At 43.1% G+C, this 18,719-nt stretch overlaps 1 protein-coding gene across 1 annotated transcript in view; it reads right to left on the reverse strand.

The window, feature by feature from the left end:
* The window catches only part of HTR2A (5-hydroxytryptamine receptor 2A), a 34,888-nt gene that overhangs the window by 12,845 nt on the left and 3,324 nt on the right, over window positions 1-18,719 (reverse strand). Inside the window, exon 3 of the mRNA XM_074565491.1 lies at window positions 15,286-15,486. Coding sequence (XP_074421592.1) covers window positions 15,286-15,486 — 201 coding nt within the window. The remainder of the gene's footprint in view (window positions 1-15,285; window positions 15,487-18,719) is intronic.

The raw sequence follows: 18,719 nt of genomic DNA on the forward strand, positions 1-18,719 counted from the left end.
AAATGTTATTTCCCAACTGACTCATTTCCAGTCATGACAAACCTTTCAATGTTATAATTTTGTTGCTGATCAAATAGTGCCAGCCACATTGCCAATAGCAAGGCTGTATGGTTTGCTGATGGTTGGCAATGCAGAAGCAGAAATATCCATCTGGGGAGAGGGGATGTTGAAAAGCTCTGGGTGGACTGGGAATCACCATCTGAGGCTGTATCTAGTTAACATGAATTATAGAATCATAAAATCATTTAGATTGGAAAAGACCTTTAAGAGCATCGAGTCCAACTGTTAACCTAGCACTGTCAAGTCCACCACTAAACCATGTCCCTAAGTGCCACGTCTGCACGTCTTTTAAGTACCTCCAGGGATGGTGACTCAACCACTTCCCTGGGCAGCCTGTTCCAATGCTTGATAACCCTTTCAGGGAAGAAATTTTTCCTAATATCCAATCTAAACCTCCCCTGGTGCAACTTGAGGCCATTTCCTCTTGTCCTATCACTTGTTACATGGGAGAAGAGATGAACACCAGCCTTGCTCCAACCTCCTTTCAGGTAGTTGTAAAGAGTGATAAGGTCTCCCCTCAGCCTCCTTTTCTTCAGGCTGAACAACCCCAGTTCCCTCAGCTGCTCCTCATAAGACTTGTGCTCTAGACCCCCCACCAGCTTCATTGCCCTTCTCTGAACATGCTCTAGTACCTCAATGTCCTTCCTGTAGTGAGGAGCCCAAAACTGGACACAGTACTCAAGGTGAGGCCTCACCAGTGGTGTCAAGTACATGGGGAGGATCACTTCCCTAGTCCTGCTGGCCACACTATTCCTGACACAGGCCAGGATGCTGTTGGCCTTCTTGGCCACCTTGGCACACTGCTGGCTTATATTCAGCCATCAGTTGACTGATACCCCCATGTCCTTTTCCGCCGGGCAGTTCTCCAGCCACTCTTCCTCAAGCCTGTAGTGCTGCATGGGGTTGTTGTGACCCAAGTGCAGGACCCGGCACTTGGCCTTGTTGAACCTCATACAGCTGGCCCCAGCCCATCGATCCAGCCTGTCCAGATTCCTCTGTAAAGCCATCCTACCTTCAAGCAGGTCAACACTTCCACCCAACTTGGTGTTACCTGCAAACTTACTGAGGGTGCACTCAATCCTCTCGTCCAGATCATTGATAAAGATATTAAACACAACCAGCCCTGGGGAACACCACTTGTGACGGGCAACCAAATGGATTTAACTCCATTCACCAAAACTCTTTGGACCTGGCCTTCCAGCCAGTTTTTTACCCAGTGAAGAGTACACCTGTCCAAGTTATAAGCAGCCAGTTTCTCCAGGAGAATGCTGTGGGAAACAGTATTAATGTTAAAAAGAATGTTAAAAAACTTCTGCCTTTCCTAGACAGTGTGACAGTGTCCACAAAGTCCTGGGCTAGAATTTCTCCTCGCATGTGAGACAAGCATGAACCTCTTCCCTAGTGGCAGGTACATGGGTTGGTGGGGGCAGGAGTGGGTGAGGAGCTTTCTCTCACAAATCCCCACATAATATTTGCTTTCAGATGGATTTCCTCAAGAGATAAGTGAGTCACAGTGCTGGTGGAGCATCGTCTCCTTTCTGCATCCCAAGAGGCCATGCTCAGCGGACTGAAGTCAGAGCAGGTCCAGGAATTTTCCTTGTAGCTGTCTATAGGCAAAACTAGATTTTTATTCAAGGGCACACACACAGCTGGTTTTCTGTAGCTTTCCCATGGAACACTGTATTTGGTCACACATATTTTATTTAATACAACTGAAAGGAAAACTACTTTATATTTAACTTCACATAGGGGGTGCCAGGTAATACTTGGATTATTCTATAAATTTTGAAATGGCTTTGTTCTTGGAAGCTCAGAAAATCTCTAAGGAAACATATTTTTTAGCCTAGTAGGAGACACATTCAGTTCTTTTTATGTGAGAAAATTATTGTAGATGGTCATTTATAATAATATAATACCATAAATCATCTATTTCATTTTAGAAAAACAAAATCAGGAAAGTCTCAGTGTCTTCCTGATATGTTTCTCATTTGTGTCCTCAGTCCTGAAGCCTATTTTTCACAAGAACAGAGATGCATGTCTCCAAATTAATTTGCAGGACTGTGATAATAAATTAAATAGAAACAGAGGAGCATTGCAGGGAGGACAGAGCAAGAAATGAAGGACGGGTGCCCCTTTTTTGACGCAATTGATTAGAAACCCAGGGCTCCAGAGCGGGCTGAGTTATGAGAAAGGAAACTGCTGAGGGAGTCACTTGCTGCTTTGGTATAATCCTGTTCACTTACAAAATGTGCATGCAGCCCTATTTCCTAAAGGCAGCGAGAATCCATCAGCAGGAAGCAATTCCTTTGCTCTCGGCTTCAAGTGCTATTCCTGCCTATAGTTTAGTGATGGGTTTTTGTCAGTGTTAGGTTGATGGTTGGACTCAGTAGTCTGAAAGGTCCCTTCCATCCTAGGCAATTCCATGATTCTATGATTCTACGCACACCTCAAATCCCTTTTCTTAGCTGTGCTGCAGGACACTTGCTTGCAGGAGTTCTGTGTCCTTCTTGTCTGGTCCTTCTTATTTCCTGGTTGGATTTTCCAATCCTTCTGAGTATTTGAGGAAGACACCACCTTTTGTATAGCAATTTCCAGTGGAGCCTCTTCACCAACAGTCTTTGCATTTCAGCTAATGACGCTATCTTTGGTTTGGGCGGAGGCTTGGGCCAAGGTGCTTATTGGCTTCTCACGGCTCTCTCAAATCAAGAGAAGTTGCTATCCCTCTGTGTAATATGATTACCCAGTCACTAAAGGGACTAGCAGAGGCATATAGAAGTCTACGCTTATCAAATAGCTAGAAATAAAAAAAAGAAAGGTTTATAAATGTCCTGGAGAAATTTATTTTGAAAAAGGATTTGGGGACTGGGGATTTCAGATTATGCCATTCACGTATGCAGCAAAGAGCGACGGTGAACAGACCCCAGTGGTTTCAACTGAAGAAAATGAAATAGAGAGTGTTGCTATTGCAACCAAACCCTCTTAGTTTAGTGCCAGCACAGGTTTGCTTTCACCCTCCGCTGACTGCAGTGGGCAGAGGGGAGGCCCTCATGGGGTAAGAAATTGCTGGGCAAAGCGATGCTGCCTGGTCTGGTCTTTCATAAGCAGGGAGGCAGTTACACTTCACAAAGCTAGCCTTGCTACCTCAATTTGAATATTGAATTTTTTTTTTTAGTTATTTCCTAATGTGCTTGTAGTTATTCCCCGGTAATGACCTCCTTGGCCCTTGACTGCACGTTGCCTCATTTTAAGTAAGTGAAGCTCTGCAGTGCTTCTGTCTTTGTAGATTAAAAGCCTTTCTGCTTGCAGTTAGCACACTGGTGACTTGCCGTACAGGACACCCGCAGGTAAAACCTTCACCTCTAGGGCCAGCAAATAGAAAGAGTATGTTCTTGATCAGTGGAAACCTCATAAAATTGAAAGGCTTTATGAATTTATACTGAAATTTTATTTTAGATGACACATGCTTGCATTCCTTTTGTTCGTTTACTATAGCATTTTGTCCACTGAGGCACAGAACCTTTCCTAAATAAGTAAGAAACACCAAACTGCCCAGTAAATAAATTTTGGCACAATATGGCTAAAGAGCAAAATAATGTGTACCATATCCCAGATTCTTGCACATGGATTTGATGAATCTCCCTTTTACTGTGCTTGGTTAGACCTCATTGTCTGATTCTGAATATTTTAGTGATGTTAAGTGTGGAGAAAGATGTCAAAAGACTCCAGCCCTAGACTTGGTAAGTGTGTCAACTTTCAGACAAAAAGTAAATCTCTGCGCAAATACAAGTCATTATAAATGCATCTACAAGGAAGAAGAGGGAGGCAAGAAGGTATCTGGGCTTGCTTTTGCAGCAGAAGGCTGGACAGAGCTGTTTAGCTCCAGGATGTCCAGGATGTTAAAAAACAATAATAGAGAGAGCCTAAAAATCCTTTTCCTCTTTACTGATCCAGAAGAACCCACTCAACCTGATCTCCGCTAAGGAGCGTGCCGTCATGCCATGTAGACCAAATTTTCCACCTGAGAAAGCACCATCCCTGTGAAAACTTAGCCCATCCTTGGAGATGGGACAAATAAAGGTTTATGGAAGTGATTCAGCAGTGTATTGGCACCACATTGCCGTGTCCCATCTGAGATGAAATTGCTCCTCTTTTGCCCTGCTTGGTCCTGTGGTTCCCAGATGATGCTGAGAGCACATGGACAACTCATGTCAGAGTAGCAGTGCTGAAGGAGCACTGAGAGAAGGGCAAACCCCACTCTGTCCCAGCCGTCTGTATGGATGTCGTCACTTTCTTCTGCTGGGAGCTGGGCTAGGTTAGATTTGCATCTGGCCAGAGGCTTCTCTTTCTCATATCTCTCCCTCAGGTGGCCAGCTATTCCTGCCACATTCTCATGGGGAAGTGCCCAAAGAAAGGAAGGTCAGGGAGACCTGCCCACAACCTCAGGTGCATTTTAAAATCTGAGAGTATGAAATACGACAAGGAGTGGAAAGGCATGGGCACTCTCTATCCTACTCGGTTCAGAGGCATGTGGATACCACAACGTGTCATGTTAAAAGAAGCAGGGCTGAAAATAAGCACTAATTTCACACGGACACACACCCATCTGCAGATGACCACATACCTGCTCAACTAAGATTGCTGACTTTTCTAAATAACTGAGTTACAAGCTGTCTTTTCATGATCTGAAGTCATCACTGCTTACATCAGCCTTGTTTTGATAACAATGTGTGAAGGTCGTTGCAAACATGGGCAATCCCCTGAAGACCAGCAAGGCCAGTGCTGTGAAACCCTTAGCCTGCAGTTTGGCAACACATCGGTGCTGCTGTATCTGTTAGCTCAAAGGACATGTCCTGCCAGCCCTCAAGTGCGTAAGGTAGAAAGGATATAGGGTAGCAGTGAAGATTTCTGCCAGTTTTGTAGCCCTGGAGTTTGTCAATAGCATTTATATTTTCATATGGGGCTGGTGAAGTCTGCTGGAAGGATTCCTTTGCCTGCACATCACCCTGGTCCCAGCACAGCATCCCAGCACTCCCAGCTGGGATGGTGGCGTTGTATCTCAAGTGAGGTTGACAGGGAACATGACCCCATGTGCCAGCCCTTCTACATGGACTCCAGCTTGCTCTGCATGTCTGCCTGCATTTCGGTCCCTGCCTCCCACCAGGGAAGGCCTGCCAGGAGGGAGAGAGGATGATGTCTTGCATGTGCAGTGCCTGAAGGAAATCAAAGAGCAGCTGCAAAAATCTAGGGGTGGGGGCAGGTTTCTAACATAATAATAAAAGGCTTTTAAGACCTCCTACCTTGTAATTTAATTCATAGAATCATAGAATTGCCTGGGTTGGAAGGGACCTTTCAGATAAGCAATTAGCAATAAGATAGAAATTATGGAAAGATCTTAGATATTTCACTATCATAAGCAACTAATGTGATGGCTCCTGGAGCAGCCTAAGTGACTATCCCAGTTTTTTACTTGTGGGCTTTTAATTATTACGTGGTATGATTTGTTGAATGCTGATAATTTACTTAACTCTGCCTTAATCCTCCACAGAACTGAATAGAGATTTCTGTTGGTATCTCTCTGAGATTTCTCTGGCATTGCTCTTTGACCTCGTTGTGCAGTTTAAAGGGAGACTGAATGTAACTGTCAGGTAAGTTGTTTATTATTATTTTTTAGCAACAATTTTGTACTGAGTCTGGAAGGGCACAGACAACCAAAACTGTAATTATTCTGTATTTTCCAGACCTCAGACCAGGTCCCACTTTAATCCAGATCTTTGTCTTGTCTCTCCCTGCCTCCTTTTTCTGGCTGCTTGCAGAGGCTGCTGATGAAGCAAATGGTCAGCTTCTTACTAGTTATACAAAGAGACACTACCAATGGCTGGGCAGGTTATGGGGCGGATGTCCTGATGTGGTGGAAAATTTGGAAGGAAAAACAGGATGAGAAGCCAGTTTAGAGACCCACACCAGTCTGAACATCATAATTCAGGATCCTGTGGTTTATGCTTCACTGCCCACCCAGGAGATAATGCCCCTCACCCTGGTGGAACTGCTCTTCTGTTGAATCAGTCAGCGCCCTGGTTACATGTAGAAGATGGCAGGGTTGAAGAAGAGATGAAAAAGTGATAGATCATATCTACCCATATTTCCCATCTGTTGGTGTCTATGTAGGTGCTATAGCATAATCCCTAGGCTTATCTTTCTGCTAAATGTCACAAACCACCTTGAAAATGAAAAATAAATGCATGAACTGCCCTCGCAACAAGAAATGTCTATTCTGAATGCTGGACTGGTATGCAAGGACATTCCTCATGTCCTGGACTGGTATGCAAGGCAGGGCTGGTTTTACCCTGGGAACATTCAACCTAAAACTTTTGGACACTTTTATGCTTATAAGGAGAAAGTGACGACGCTCACTCAGTGCACCTGAGACCTAAAACCACACAGTGTTTATCTCGGGATGTCTATGATCCTAGCAATAGCGGTCAATTTGACATTTCAAAACTCAGATCGAATACAAAATCATAATGAGGGTTATGTTCTGCCAAAAAGAAAAAAGTCTTCCCAGTGGGTGTGATTTACTTGCAACATAAATGCGGGGTTGAATACTGTGAAACACACAGCTCCAATTTTGATCAGCCACAAAAGAGAGCCTTTATGGCCATGCCTGAGCCTGCCTTCAGGACATCATAGGAGTTCGACAGGCTGTTTTCCAGCAATGACTCTGGAGGACATCATAGGAAAAATCAGCTGACAGGTATTTCTAAATTTGTTGTAGGTAATTAGGAATATTGTTGTCTCAGCTCTGACAAACCCCCTGACTTTTATTAGCTGGGCTTCGCTTGGAAATGATGCCAATGGCATGGGCCAGGAAATGCATAGGGAAAGTTAATTGCAGCCTGGGTGTGCGACAGTTTGCAATGTTCCTGCTAATTGGGGTAAATGTAAGCCTTTCATTTTAAAGCAGAATTCTGGGATAAGTTTGTCTTTCTTAACATTACAAAATGCAAAATCTGGCTTAAACAAAATTTAATTCTTTAAGATACGTAAAAGAAGCTGTGAAATTGCTCTGTATAATTTTAAAATGAATGAAAATTTCTTTGTTCTTGAGATTTTCTTTTATGCAATACATTTCCACTTTAAAAACACTATTTTTAATATAGAAGGTGATTAAATGCAATTACAGTGTACAGATGACAGAGTTTATAAATCCCAACATGATTCCTTGTGCACTCCTTTTCTGCTCGTTTACACTGCATGGGGCTTCTGCTATGCAGAAATCCCAGTTCCTCTGATTGGAGATGGTCAAGTAATTTCTTGGTCAATATAGGATCCCCTTTTGAGTGCGTGCTGTTATAGAGACCTACAGCAAAAAGACTGGAGCAAGTCTGTGAACACGTCCTTTCTGCATTTTGCAACACCTCACATAGCACTTTCTGCAGAAAAGGGTATCCTGCGGTAGGACCCAGGCTCATCCTGCCCCCTCTGGATGAGGAATCCATTCTGGATTCTTGTCTGTATTCCACACTGTGCTGGGTACAAGACTGGCTGAAAAATATAGCCTTTCAGAGAAGGAGGAATAACTTATAATAGGCACTGAACTGCCTTTTTTCTTAAAACATTCCATTTACTCTGACATATCCTACAAAGAGAGACTGGCTGATTATAGGTCATATTGCCAACCACGAACAGTTACTTACTCCTTCAAAGAAACCTGATAATAGGACCAGCCTGGTCCAATTGAACTCAATGCTTTTTTTTCTGGTAGCTTCAAGGGAGAAGAACATGGTCCTTATGGTCTTCAAAGCAGAGACAAGTTTAAAAAAAAAAAAAAGACAATGAACAAGTTCTGTCATCAGTACCTTGACTAACCAGGTTCTTTCCACACAAATCTGCTATTAAAAATACAGCTCTGTCATTTAAAACTTGCCCTTAAAAATAAAACCAAAGCAGAAAGAAAAGCCACACATTAATGTTGTGATCTATCCTCATTCTTTTTTCACTTGCAAAGCAGAGTGTTTCTTGCAAAAGAGGTGCTCACAAAATGGGTGTGTGCCTTTTTCATAGGCAAAAACCTTCACGTCCTCCTGTTGATCAGGTAATTACACAAAGAAAATTGTCAATGTATACATAATAATTACTCTTTATTTTACAGTACATATGTGCTGGTATAGTGTGTTCTTCCCTGCCCAGACGTATGCCAGGTTGCTCAATGTCTCTGGTTTGAAAATGTGGCCCTATGGATTTTTATGTTGTTTCTTTATCTCTGTATTTCCAAAATTGGAGAATTTAGAAAGCAGTTCAATCATTACCATTCCTTTGAGCACTTTTTTTCATAAAGAAAAGTACAAGGTTAGTAACACCTCCCTGGCAGATAATGAAAAAAAACATATACATGTTCAAAATGCAAGCTTTTTTAACCTTCACAGTTATGAGAGGGAGATATGTGTGGTAAGCTGTTGGTCTGGTGGATGAGATGTGTTCGCTCTTCTGGGAAGAACAAATCAAGCAAAGGATTCTGTTACGTGGGGAATACGGGAACAATTTCCATCAAAGAGGAAAGTAAATATGATATTTCTGTCTCTTTCTCAGAATCATCTTAAGTAATGTCTCATAACCAGAATACATGTGCTAGCCAACTCAGAAACATGCATCACAGCATTGAATGTTAACTTCCCTTGGAAAACCTGGGCATGGAGTGCTCCTTTACTCATTAGTTGTCACTGCTGGTGGAGTCATTAGTATGGCAATGAACTTTCTACTGGCATAATTGCTACTACCTACTAAGCCTCATACATTGTGTCTCTAAAAAATAATAAGATGAAGATCCTCATTCTGTGAGATGGTTATAGAGCTCTAAAGCCTCATTTATGAAATTTTGTGCCATGGTCCTTCATTACAGTTAATGCAAATTTCTCTACATGTTGTGTCACAATTTTTAACATCTTTATGGCATTGTGTTTTTACGGTGGCATCTACATCCACAAATGGAAAATGCTGCAGGGTATTGGCCAAACACAAAACCTACAATGTTTGCCTTTGAGATCCTCGAGCTGGAAGACCAAACAGTATGTTCACTCTCTGGGAGATGATTTCATGAGTATGATTAAAAAAAGACGTTAACTAAGGAAATGATTATAAATACTGCTAAGAATGCAAAGCCAAGTTTTGAAAAGAAGAAATGGAAGCGAAGTGAATGACTACACAGTAAAGAGAGTAGTGGAACAAGTTTAGCTCCAGCACTTCCAAATTTAGGTGCTCAACTTTAACTCTACATTGTTGGAGTACAGTGCTGTGTGCAATTACTTTCAATTTTATGTATTTTGGCAGTATATTCCATGTTATAACAAGTGGTCTTTTCCTATGCCAAGCCATCCCCAAATTAGACTTGAATGAACTGGCAAATTATAAATCTGTCATCTGGAAGAAATGGAGGATGCAGTGGATCCAGAACAGGGATTCCCAACCTGCAGCGCCTTGGCTATTTGTGCCTTTTGAAAACAGTAAAGGCACTTTCAAAGGAAAGCTGTCCTTGGCAGAAGGAGGAGTGAGCTGGAGCAGGCCAAAGCTGTCAGCAAACCACAATCCAGAGACACTGGTAGTTGTACTCTCCCAATCCCAGCTGCTTCCCTGGCCCTTCGTACTCTGCAGGACAGCAAGAAGTTATGCAGAGAAATTGCAGGCTGCCCAGGAAGGAGGTGTAAGCCTTTACTTCAGCATAAAGCTTCACATTGCCCAATTATAAGAGGGCTCAGTTACACTGGGCTTGCACTTGTTTCATCCACCTGGAGATAACTTTTTGCACCCTACACTTTGGAGAATGTTGCTTCACATGCTACAGTATTTCTGTATTTTTGAAGCCTCGAAAGCAATGGCAAAATTTTAAGAGACTTAGGCGATGGGAGATATTTCACCAGCTTCATTCAGCTCCACTTTGGGCTTTTTTTTTCTGCATGAAAAGTACTGAATAAATCTAAGTTGTTAGTGACTGGAGAGAGCAGAAACTGCCTGAAGGCAGTGAGCAGATGTGTAGGCTGAGTGAGAAATGATAAGAGAAGAGAGAGAAGAGAAAACTCAGCTAAGAGGATTTGGGCTTCATCAAACTTCACATTACTTAGACCATTAACAGAGGAATAGAGAGAAATAAGGACTGAAGAATGACATATATAAGGGCTTAACATTCATAACTAATTCTTTTATGTGGCCCTTTCAAGGATTTTTAAAGGAGATAATGATGGCTTCTTGCAGAGCAATATGTTTCTTAGGCCCACGTAGGATTCAAAGGTGCTTTACCTGTATTTTTCAGCACAGCCTCTATTTACAATTCTATAGATTCCACTTAAATGCTATTCAAAATTCAAGTCTAATTTTTCTAGGAAGGGGAAGTGCTTGGGCCTTTTACACCTGTTCTCAGTAATGACCTCTGTGCTTTAAAACAAATGGAATAATTTTCAGGCTTTAATGGGCTTTTGCCTTCAACAGCTAAAAATAATCTAATTATCTAGCCACTCTGGGTACTGGATGATTTAAGAATTAAAGACACGATTAGAATCTGTTACAGTAATTAGAATCCATTTTAAACCAATTGCCTGTGGCATTACATGGTCTAGTGAAAGAAAGGCTGCTGGCTAAATGCTCTTCTTCCACTAAATGCAAAAACAAATGTTAGTACAATTTTTTCTTTTTTCTCTAAGAAAGTCAAGATTTCAGAAACCAAGTAAATAAAATTATCTGTCCCTTTTTATGCTGTTTTTTAAATAATTCTGATATTGCTGAAGCCAACAGAGGGAAGAGCACTGATTGACTGGTCTTTGGATCAAATTTACTGAATAAATTTGTGACTTTAGTGAATAAAATGAAAATTATGAATTTACTGAATGAAAGTGTTGTTACTTAGGTAAATTAGAAGTCATAATGAAGGAGATGTGGGTAGATCGGAAAGCACTAGGAGAACTTCTGCACAAATCATCTAGAAGTATTTGCAGAAGTCAGAGAGCATGTGGATAAGGGTGATCCAGCTGATATAATGTTCCTGGATTTCCAGCTCTGACAATACTGTTTTGTCAAAGGCTGTTAAAGAAATTAAACTCTAATGGCAGAAGAAAGGTCCTCTTATAGAAAAAAGATGGGTTAAAAGAAAACAAGGCATAGGATTAAGTGGTTTGTTTCCACTGTAAGGATGGTAGAAGGTGTCCAACAGCCCTCTGTGTTCATCAGTGCTGTTCAGCCCAACCATGACCTGTCTGCATGGACACTGGAACTGTGTAAATGTGCTGGCGACGCGCAGCTCTTGGCTGTAGAGAATTGCAGAAAGTCCTCATAAATCTCAGCTAATGGACACCAAAGTAGCAGACAGAATTCAGTGCTAAGAAACAAAGACTTGTACATTAGTTGACGGAGAGGCAGGGGGAACCCTATATAAATATGCAAAACTATTTGTCATTACTCAGGAAAGAGAGGAGTGTCATGAAAATGGTCAGAGCACTGGAGCACCTCTCCTATGAAGAAAGGTTGAGAGAGGTGGAGTTGTTCAGCCTGGAGAAGAGAAGGCTCCACAGAAGACCTTATTTTGCCATTTCAATGTATGAAGGAGGCTTATAAGAAAGATGGAGAGAAACTTTTTATCAAGTCCTGTAATGATAGGACAAGGGCCAATAGAATCTACTCTCTTTTCAATGGAGAGACTAGATTTAGGTTGGACATAAGGAGGAGGTTTTTTTACAATGAGGGTGGCTGGAACAGGTTGCCCAGAGAAGTTGTGGATGCCCCATCATTGGTAGTGTTCAAGGTCAGGTTGGATGGGGCTTTGAGCAACCTGGTCTACTGGAATACATCCCTGCCCGTGGCAGGGGGGTTGGACTAGATGATCTTTAAAGGTCCCTTCCAACCCAAACTATTCTCTGATTCCGTGATTTTTGAGTCACTGAGCTCCGTGTGCAGGGGTGGTCCTAAAGACTAACAGAAAGGCTGGACTTATTAAAGCAGGAACTGAGAACAAGGCAGAAAACATTACTACACCACATGAATTCATAGTCTGTCCACATCTTGAATATTTACGTCTGGCCACCTATTCCTCAAAGAGGATGTAGGAGCACTAGAAAAGATTCAGAGAAAGGTACAGAGATGACCTGGGCATGGGATACTGCCACACAAACAGAGCCTAGAGAGATTGGGACTTAGCCTGTTAAAACAACTGTTGAAGGAGGATATGCAAGAGGATGGACTAAGGATTTTGACAGTAGGGAAGTTACTGAGGGTCTCTGATCAGCAGGTTCTCCCCTCTTCCTCAGGTAAAACAAGCCTTTCTGCAGGGGAACATGACATCTTTCATTTCTTTCTCTTGCTTTTTACCCTCCATCTCACACATCATGAAAATTCACAGGGCACCGGCTCAGCTTCAAACTGCAGGAGCAAGGGGAAGCCAAAGGAAGCTGGGGGACACAACCTTAAGAAACTCTTCCCTCTGAATTTGTCAGCCGAGCTGCAGAGACCGTGTTGTGCCCGACACTGGTTCTGCCTCTGCCAGCTGTAGATACGTGAAAATACAAAGAGCTAAATAATTTATAGCTCTGCCACTCTAAGTAGCACTGAGAGCCTGAAGACTGGTAAATGACACATAGAGCCCCTCTTTGTTCAGAAACCATTTCCTATTAGTAAATGATACAGAAAACACCTCGCTCTTCAGAAACCATTTCCATTCTGAGTTGGATCGTGGCAGATCAGGAGGACAGGGTCAACGACCAACTGACAGCAAGTTGCATCGGTGATGTGGGATCCATCAAGGTTCCTTATAATACTGGCATTTTTCTGTATAGTATAGCATTATGCCATGGTGCAATCTCAGTCCAGCCTGGCAGTGACTAACTGAGCAGCTTCTTTGCAGCTTGCCGTGTCTTTGCTTCCCCTGCCTGTCCTCTGAAGCACATGACATTTGCTGGAGTTCATTCATGAAACCGCTGCCAGGCTGGGAACTGACCCGTCTTCCTTTAACTTGTCTCCCCATGCCCCTTGCTTCCACAGGACTAGCAAACTAGCTCAGCGGCTCTTCATTCCTGCACACCTCAGCGTGCGTGCCTGCATTCATTTATATCTATTTAAGCCACTCACTGTTTTGATGGCAGGTGGTGTGTGAATGAGATGGAGTGTACCCTATCAGCCCAACTATTTTCCCGACGTCCCCTGTTCCCTTATGTGTGTCCTTATCCAGCTGCAGCAAAGCAGGACTCTGTCCCCTTCACTCATGCCACACTTGAGTGCTTTCCAATAAAATAAGTTGTATTTTTGAGAGTTATATAAATAGGGACCACGTTGCTACCACTTGCCATAGTAATAACACATAACATCCATGGCTCGTCTGATCACTGCTAGAAGAAAATTCTCTAGAGAGCAGAAAAGGTGTTTTTTACAGTGGGTAAAAGTTGTTATCAGTTATTACAGCAAAGAACAGTCCTAACTTTTGAAATTAAATATCAAGATATCAAAGAACTAAGCCCTCCCGCTGCAGGACATAAAGCATGTCCTAACTAATAGGGCTTAAATAATTTTTTCTGGATTCATTTTAATAGTGAGATAATTCAGATACTCCGGCGGTGAGCCCCTATCTGAGGAAAGATGCTGAGCAGCGTGGACCACTGGTTTTGCCCCTGGAATGGGCATTCTGATCATTCTGTGAATTAATTTGTGTTAGAAAAGGGTGGTAATTTCACACACACGAGGCATAGGCACCACACACAAATGCAGTGTGGTTACACAGAACGTATAAATTTAAGGAATGCCCGTATTTTTTAAGCTATATGGAGAATGCACTGAAAATGCTTGCACTTAGCAGTCTCCAAGGTTGGAAAATCTAGGGAGTAATGTTTTCTACTGGATTAATAAAAAAAGTGACTGTAGAGATATATGATATAATTCATCTAATCTAAATTAAGACTTCTACATCTGCTCTAGGCTTCCTTTATAGTTGAGAGCTAGGTGTTTTTAGGGTGGAGTTCACCTGGCCTGTGCTAGACATCTACATCTGACCAGCTGAATGCACCCCGGCACCGCACGTCATGCTGTTGAACCCCACCACATCTTGGAGGATGCAGAACTGTCCTCCTGTTGAGAGAGGGCTCCCACTATTTCTTACTGTGCAGCAGAAGATACAACTATTTTAAGCCATAAATATCCTAGACTGCTTTTTCTCAGACTCCGAGCCAGGATCAAGAGGGACCCAGGAGACGATTCAGAGCGGCGGGCAGGCAGCAGTGTTAGGCATCATCTCCTTTCCTCCCCCTCGGAAGAACGGTAACAAATTACAGTTACCACTTGCAATATAATTTGTATTAGCCAGGGAAGCAGCTAATTACCTTTGATTGCTGGCAACACCCATCTCTTCCAGGGCAAGAGAGTGAATTTCTCCTGCTTCAGACTAAGTGAGCTGCCAATGGGAGGGTCTACAAAACCAGATGAGCTGAAAGGGATCTGCGCTTTCAACACGTTTGAGAACCACCGCCCCAGGTGTGTGAGGAAATTCCTGGTGGCATCAGACACCAAACTCTACCCAACTCCCACCCTGCGAGGCTGCTCTGGACCAAGGGTGCTGCCACTACAAGAATGGAAGAGCAACACTCCCATGCCTAGTTTCGAGCCTCTGGGTTTTGCCAGTGCAAAGAGAGATTCATCTAGGGAGTCATTCGGGGCACCTATTTTAGGCTGCAACTCTCAACTGTCCTGTGGAGAAACTTCTCTCACTTACAGTGTACACAGAGTACCTAATGCCTCCTATATAGGATGCATGAATACTCTACCCTGTGCACCACTAAAGGCAGAAAAGATCTGCCTGTAAGAAACATCTGTAAGCAAATTACACTGATAAGGAGTTGGGAACAACTGACTTACATAAAACAAAGAGATCTTTTTTTCAGTTGAGATATTTTTTTTTTTCTTTTTAAATGTTAAGGTAATGATGGATCATCAATACAGGAAATAAACACACCTTTGAAACAAACTTGAACCCGGTAGTCCTATCACTGACTTATATTCTTCCAGTGACAGTGGTGCTCAGTTCTCCTCCATTTCCCGTTGTCATTGTTGATTTCCATTGCATAATTACTACATTACAGCACTTCTTAGACTGTGGCAAGCAAAATATTGCAGGCAGAGAACACAGTTTTAGACTGCCCTATATATCTCAAATCCTCTCAAAGGCTAGGAATCTGCAATTACATGCTGAAATGTTGTCTCACTCACCAACTGATATGGTCCAAACAGCAATTATTTTTGCAAAAGCCTTAGTTCTTGAGTTAAACCGGCTGTGATGGATGGGGTTTCGGATGGCAATGTAGCGATCCAGTGAGATGGCACAGAGGTGCATGATGGAGGCAGTGGAGAAAAGCACGTCCAGGTAGATCCAAATAGCACAGAGCTTCGTAGGTAGAGGCCACGTGTAACCTGCACAAGACAAAGTTGACATCAGCTGAGAATGTGACATACTCACATCTTTTGTTGTGATACATAAATCTCAGTGCATATATCCTTCTATCCCACTGCTAGCTGGTAGTGAGTGATGCCTTCCACAGAAGCTGCCTGACACTGTTTTAAGAAACCTTTTTCTTTTGTTTGCAACCTTCTAACTGTAGCTTTTGGGATTAATTCTGCTTCTTTCCCAGGCTACAAGTAGCATTTTTTTTTCTTTTTAATTCTATTTGCATAATGCTAATGCTTGTTGTTATAATTAACCATTTCTGTCAGCAGATCTATGGAAAGAGAAGCGATTTTGCCATTGTAAACCTGCAAGTTCGCAATTTTGTTTTAGGACTTTTATCCACATAATTACTGCATTATTAACACCTGCTGATATGCAAAGCTGCCCAAATTATGAAACTAAAACTTTAGATTTAGTGGGAGCTGAAGGAAGAAAAATATTTTGTTGCACACCTGTGATATTCGTCTCACCCGTCTTCAGGCACCTACCACTAACTTGAATAAGGATATTCCCTGTATATTGATAGGCTCCTCCAGAGAGAGCAATGCAAAGCAAATGCATTAGTGTTTACCAATATCCAACCTACATCTTATTTGCTGCAAATTGAACCTTCCCTTTTTCCTTGTTCTTTCCACCCTCCATGAAGAATAATTGATTGCTGTTCTTTCTGGAAGCTATTGGAAGATGGCTATCGTGTCTTGCCTATTTTTGTCTTTTTCTCTTCCAGGCTAAGCAACGCCAATTCCTTTATCTTTTGCTTACAGATAATGGTTTTAAAACTTTTGTGCTTCTTGTTTCTCTGCCCTGGAATCTATTTAATTTATCCACATCTTGCTTATCATTCAGTGACCAAAACAGGGCTCAGTACTCTTGCAAAGGCCTCCCGACTGCTAAGTGAAATACAAGATTGCTTCACGGGTCTCGCAGGGAATGTCCTTACACAATCTGGAATGATGAGTGCCTTTTGTATAAAAATATCATACCAGTGACACATGCTTAGTTTATGATCCATTTTGACAGACAGAACTTGTTCAGCATTCATAGAATCATAGAATGGTTAGAATTGGAAGGGACCTTAAAGATCATCTACTTCCAACCCCCCTGCCATGGGCAGGGACACCTCCCACTAGACCAGGCTGCTCAAAGCCCCATCCAGCCTGGCCTTGAACACTTCCAGGGATGGGGCATCCACGGCTTCTCTGGGCAACCAGTTCCAGCGTCTCACCACTCTCACAGTCAAGAATTTCTTCCTGATATCCAATCTGAATCTCCCGTCTTTCAGTTTAAAACTGTTACCCCTCCTCCTATTGCTCCACTCCCTGATAAAGAGTCCCTCCCCATCTTTCCTGTAGGCCCCATTTCGGTACTGGACAGCTGCTATAAGGTCTCCCCGGAGCCTTCTCTTCTCCAGGCTCTTCTCCATTCCTTAAGCCTGGACAAATTTCCCCAGCAGTAGTTGGTTTCCTATCTTTTTCCTAAGTGGCTATCTTTGCATTTATCCTCAGTGAATGTTAGTTGTTCATTTCAGACTTCCTCTCCAGGGGTCCAGATGATTGTTGATGATTCTGATCCTGTCCCTCTGAGTGCTTGTAACCTCTCCCAGCTTGGTGCTTTTGGAAAGCTGTGTAAGCTCACACTCCATACACCGTCCAGGTCGTTAGGAGCAGCACTGAGCAGACCCAGGTTAAGCAGAGCCCTGCAGGAGCCCCATTCAAAGGCCCTTCTAGTCCGGCAGGGAACCACTAATCGCTCTCCGTGGAGCAAGTTTTGCAGTTATCCATGTCCTTATCTTGTGGTGATTTAATTTACAGCATATTACCTGAGCTGCCCATGACAGTGCAGTATGGGGCAATGCCAAAGCCGGCATTGTGATAAAAAGGTAGTGTTTTGGGGGCTGCCCGTCTCCTTTGTAGGTACAGAACAACAGGATTTGCAACAGCAGGAACAGAGGGAGGGACAGAGGAGCTGCGCCTGTGCCTAATTAAACTTAGTAAGTCTCAGTAAGCACTGGGGAGACCTATTTCTTGATGCTCTTGGACTGCTGTAATATGGGCTGACCCTGACAAGTCATAGAGCATTTATGGATATGTTTTATCTTGTTTTCTGGTCTTCCAGTGGGGAATCCAGTCTCTGGAGTGCGTTACGTGTGGGCTGGCTTTCAGGAGCATGTCTTCCCAGCAGCATCTCTCTGTCAGGACAGGGCAGTTTACACAGGGAAAAGCGATAAAGTATTTTTACACTTGACAACATGAATTTGTTCTCTTGCATTAGTGGCCTTTGGGAACACATTTGTCATATCCTTCTGACCTCTTGTCCTTGCTTTAAACCCGGATGGGACAGGGATAAAACAACATGCATCAGATAAGCTACTTTGGAGACTACAGGGCCAAGAAAAGGGAAAGTGCACGAGAGGAATCAGCTGTGGATGCAATAGGAGTTAGGAAGCATGTAGATAGCACCCTCCAGGCACGCCTTGGGACATTTTATGGCAGCTTTGCCTTGTGCTGTGCTTTGGTCACTGTCCAATTCACCCCTCCACATATCCAAAGGAAAATAAACCGAACCAAAAAACAAACCATGGCTGCAATTTAAAGATTGTGTGGGCAGGGCAAATTTTACAAGGTTCAGGATTTCACGTGGTCCATGAGAGCTCATGAGGTGCAGGAACTGACATCAGGGAGTCCCATCCAAGGGACAGGCAAGTGATGCTTGTGCATCTGTGCATTTGAGGTTGAGAGGCTGAGAGGGAGGGCAGGTAGGTGAGATAGGATTTTCTTCCTGAGGTTGCCAGATAGTAGTATCCAGGAGATGAGAAATGCTTTCTCACAAGGTCTTTGAGGTGAGGAGGCAAACAAGGGAAGCTGGCCAGGATGGGTGGGCTGCTGCTTGTTGGTAACAGGAGATACAGGGAAAGGCTAAGGAAATGCTGTAAGGAGGGGAGAGGACAGGAGAGGAGAGGAGAATCTATAGGCATGGGCAGTTACTGAGGAGGCCCTGTGTGCCACCCTGCCTTGACAGAAGCACATCAGCTGAGGCCATGTCTAAGGTCAGCACTCGACTGGTCAGGAGCCCTCTGAAATGCCTGGTTCTTCCACTGCAGCAGGGAGTTACGCAGCATCTGCCAATAATCCCAACAGCTTCTCCATGCTGGCATGGGGGAAGTCACTGCAGCAGGAGCAACAGGCATCAGGGACCTGAT

This window comes from Larus michahellis, chromosome 1, assembly GCF_964199755.1.
Source record: "Larus michahellis chromosome 1, bLarMic1.1, whole genome shotgun sequence".
NCBI lineage: Eukaryota > Metazoa > Chordata > Aves > Charadriiformes > Laridae > Larus > Larus michahellis.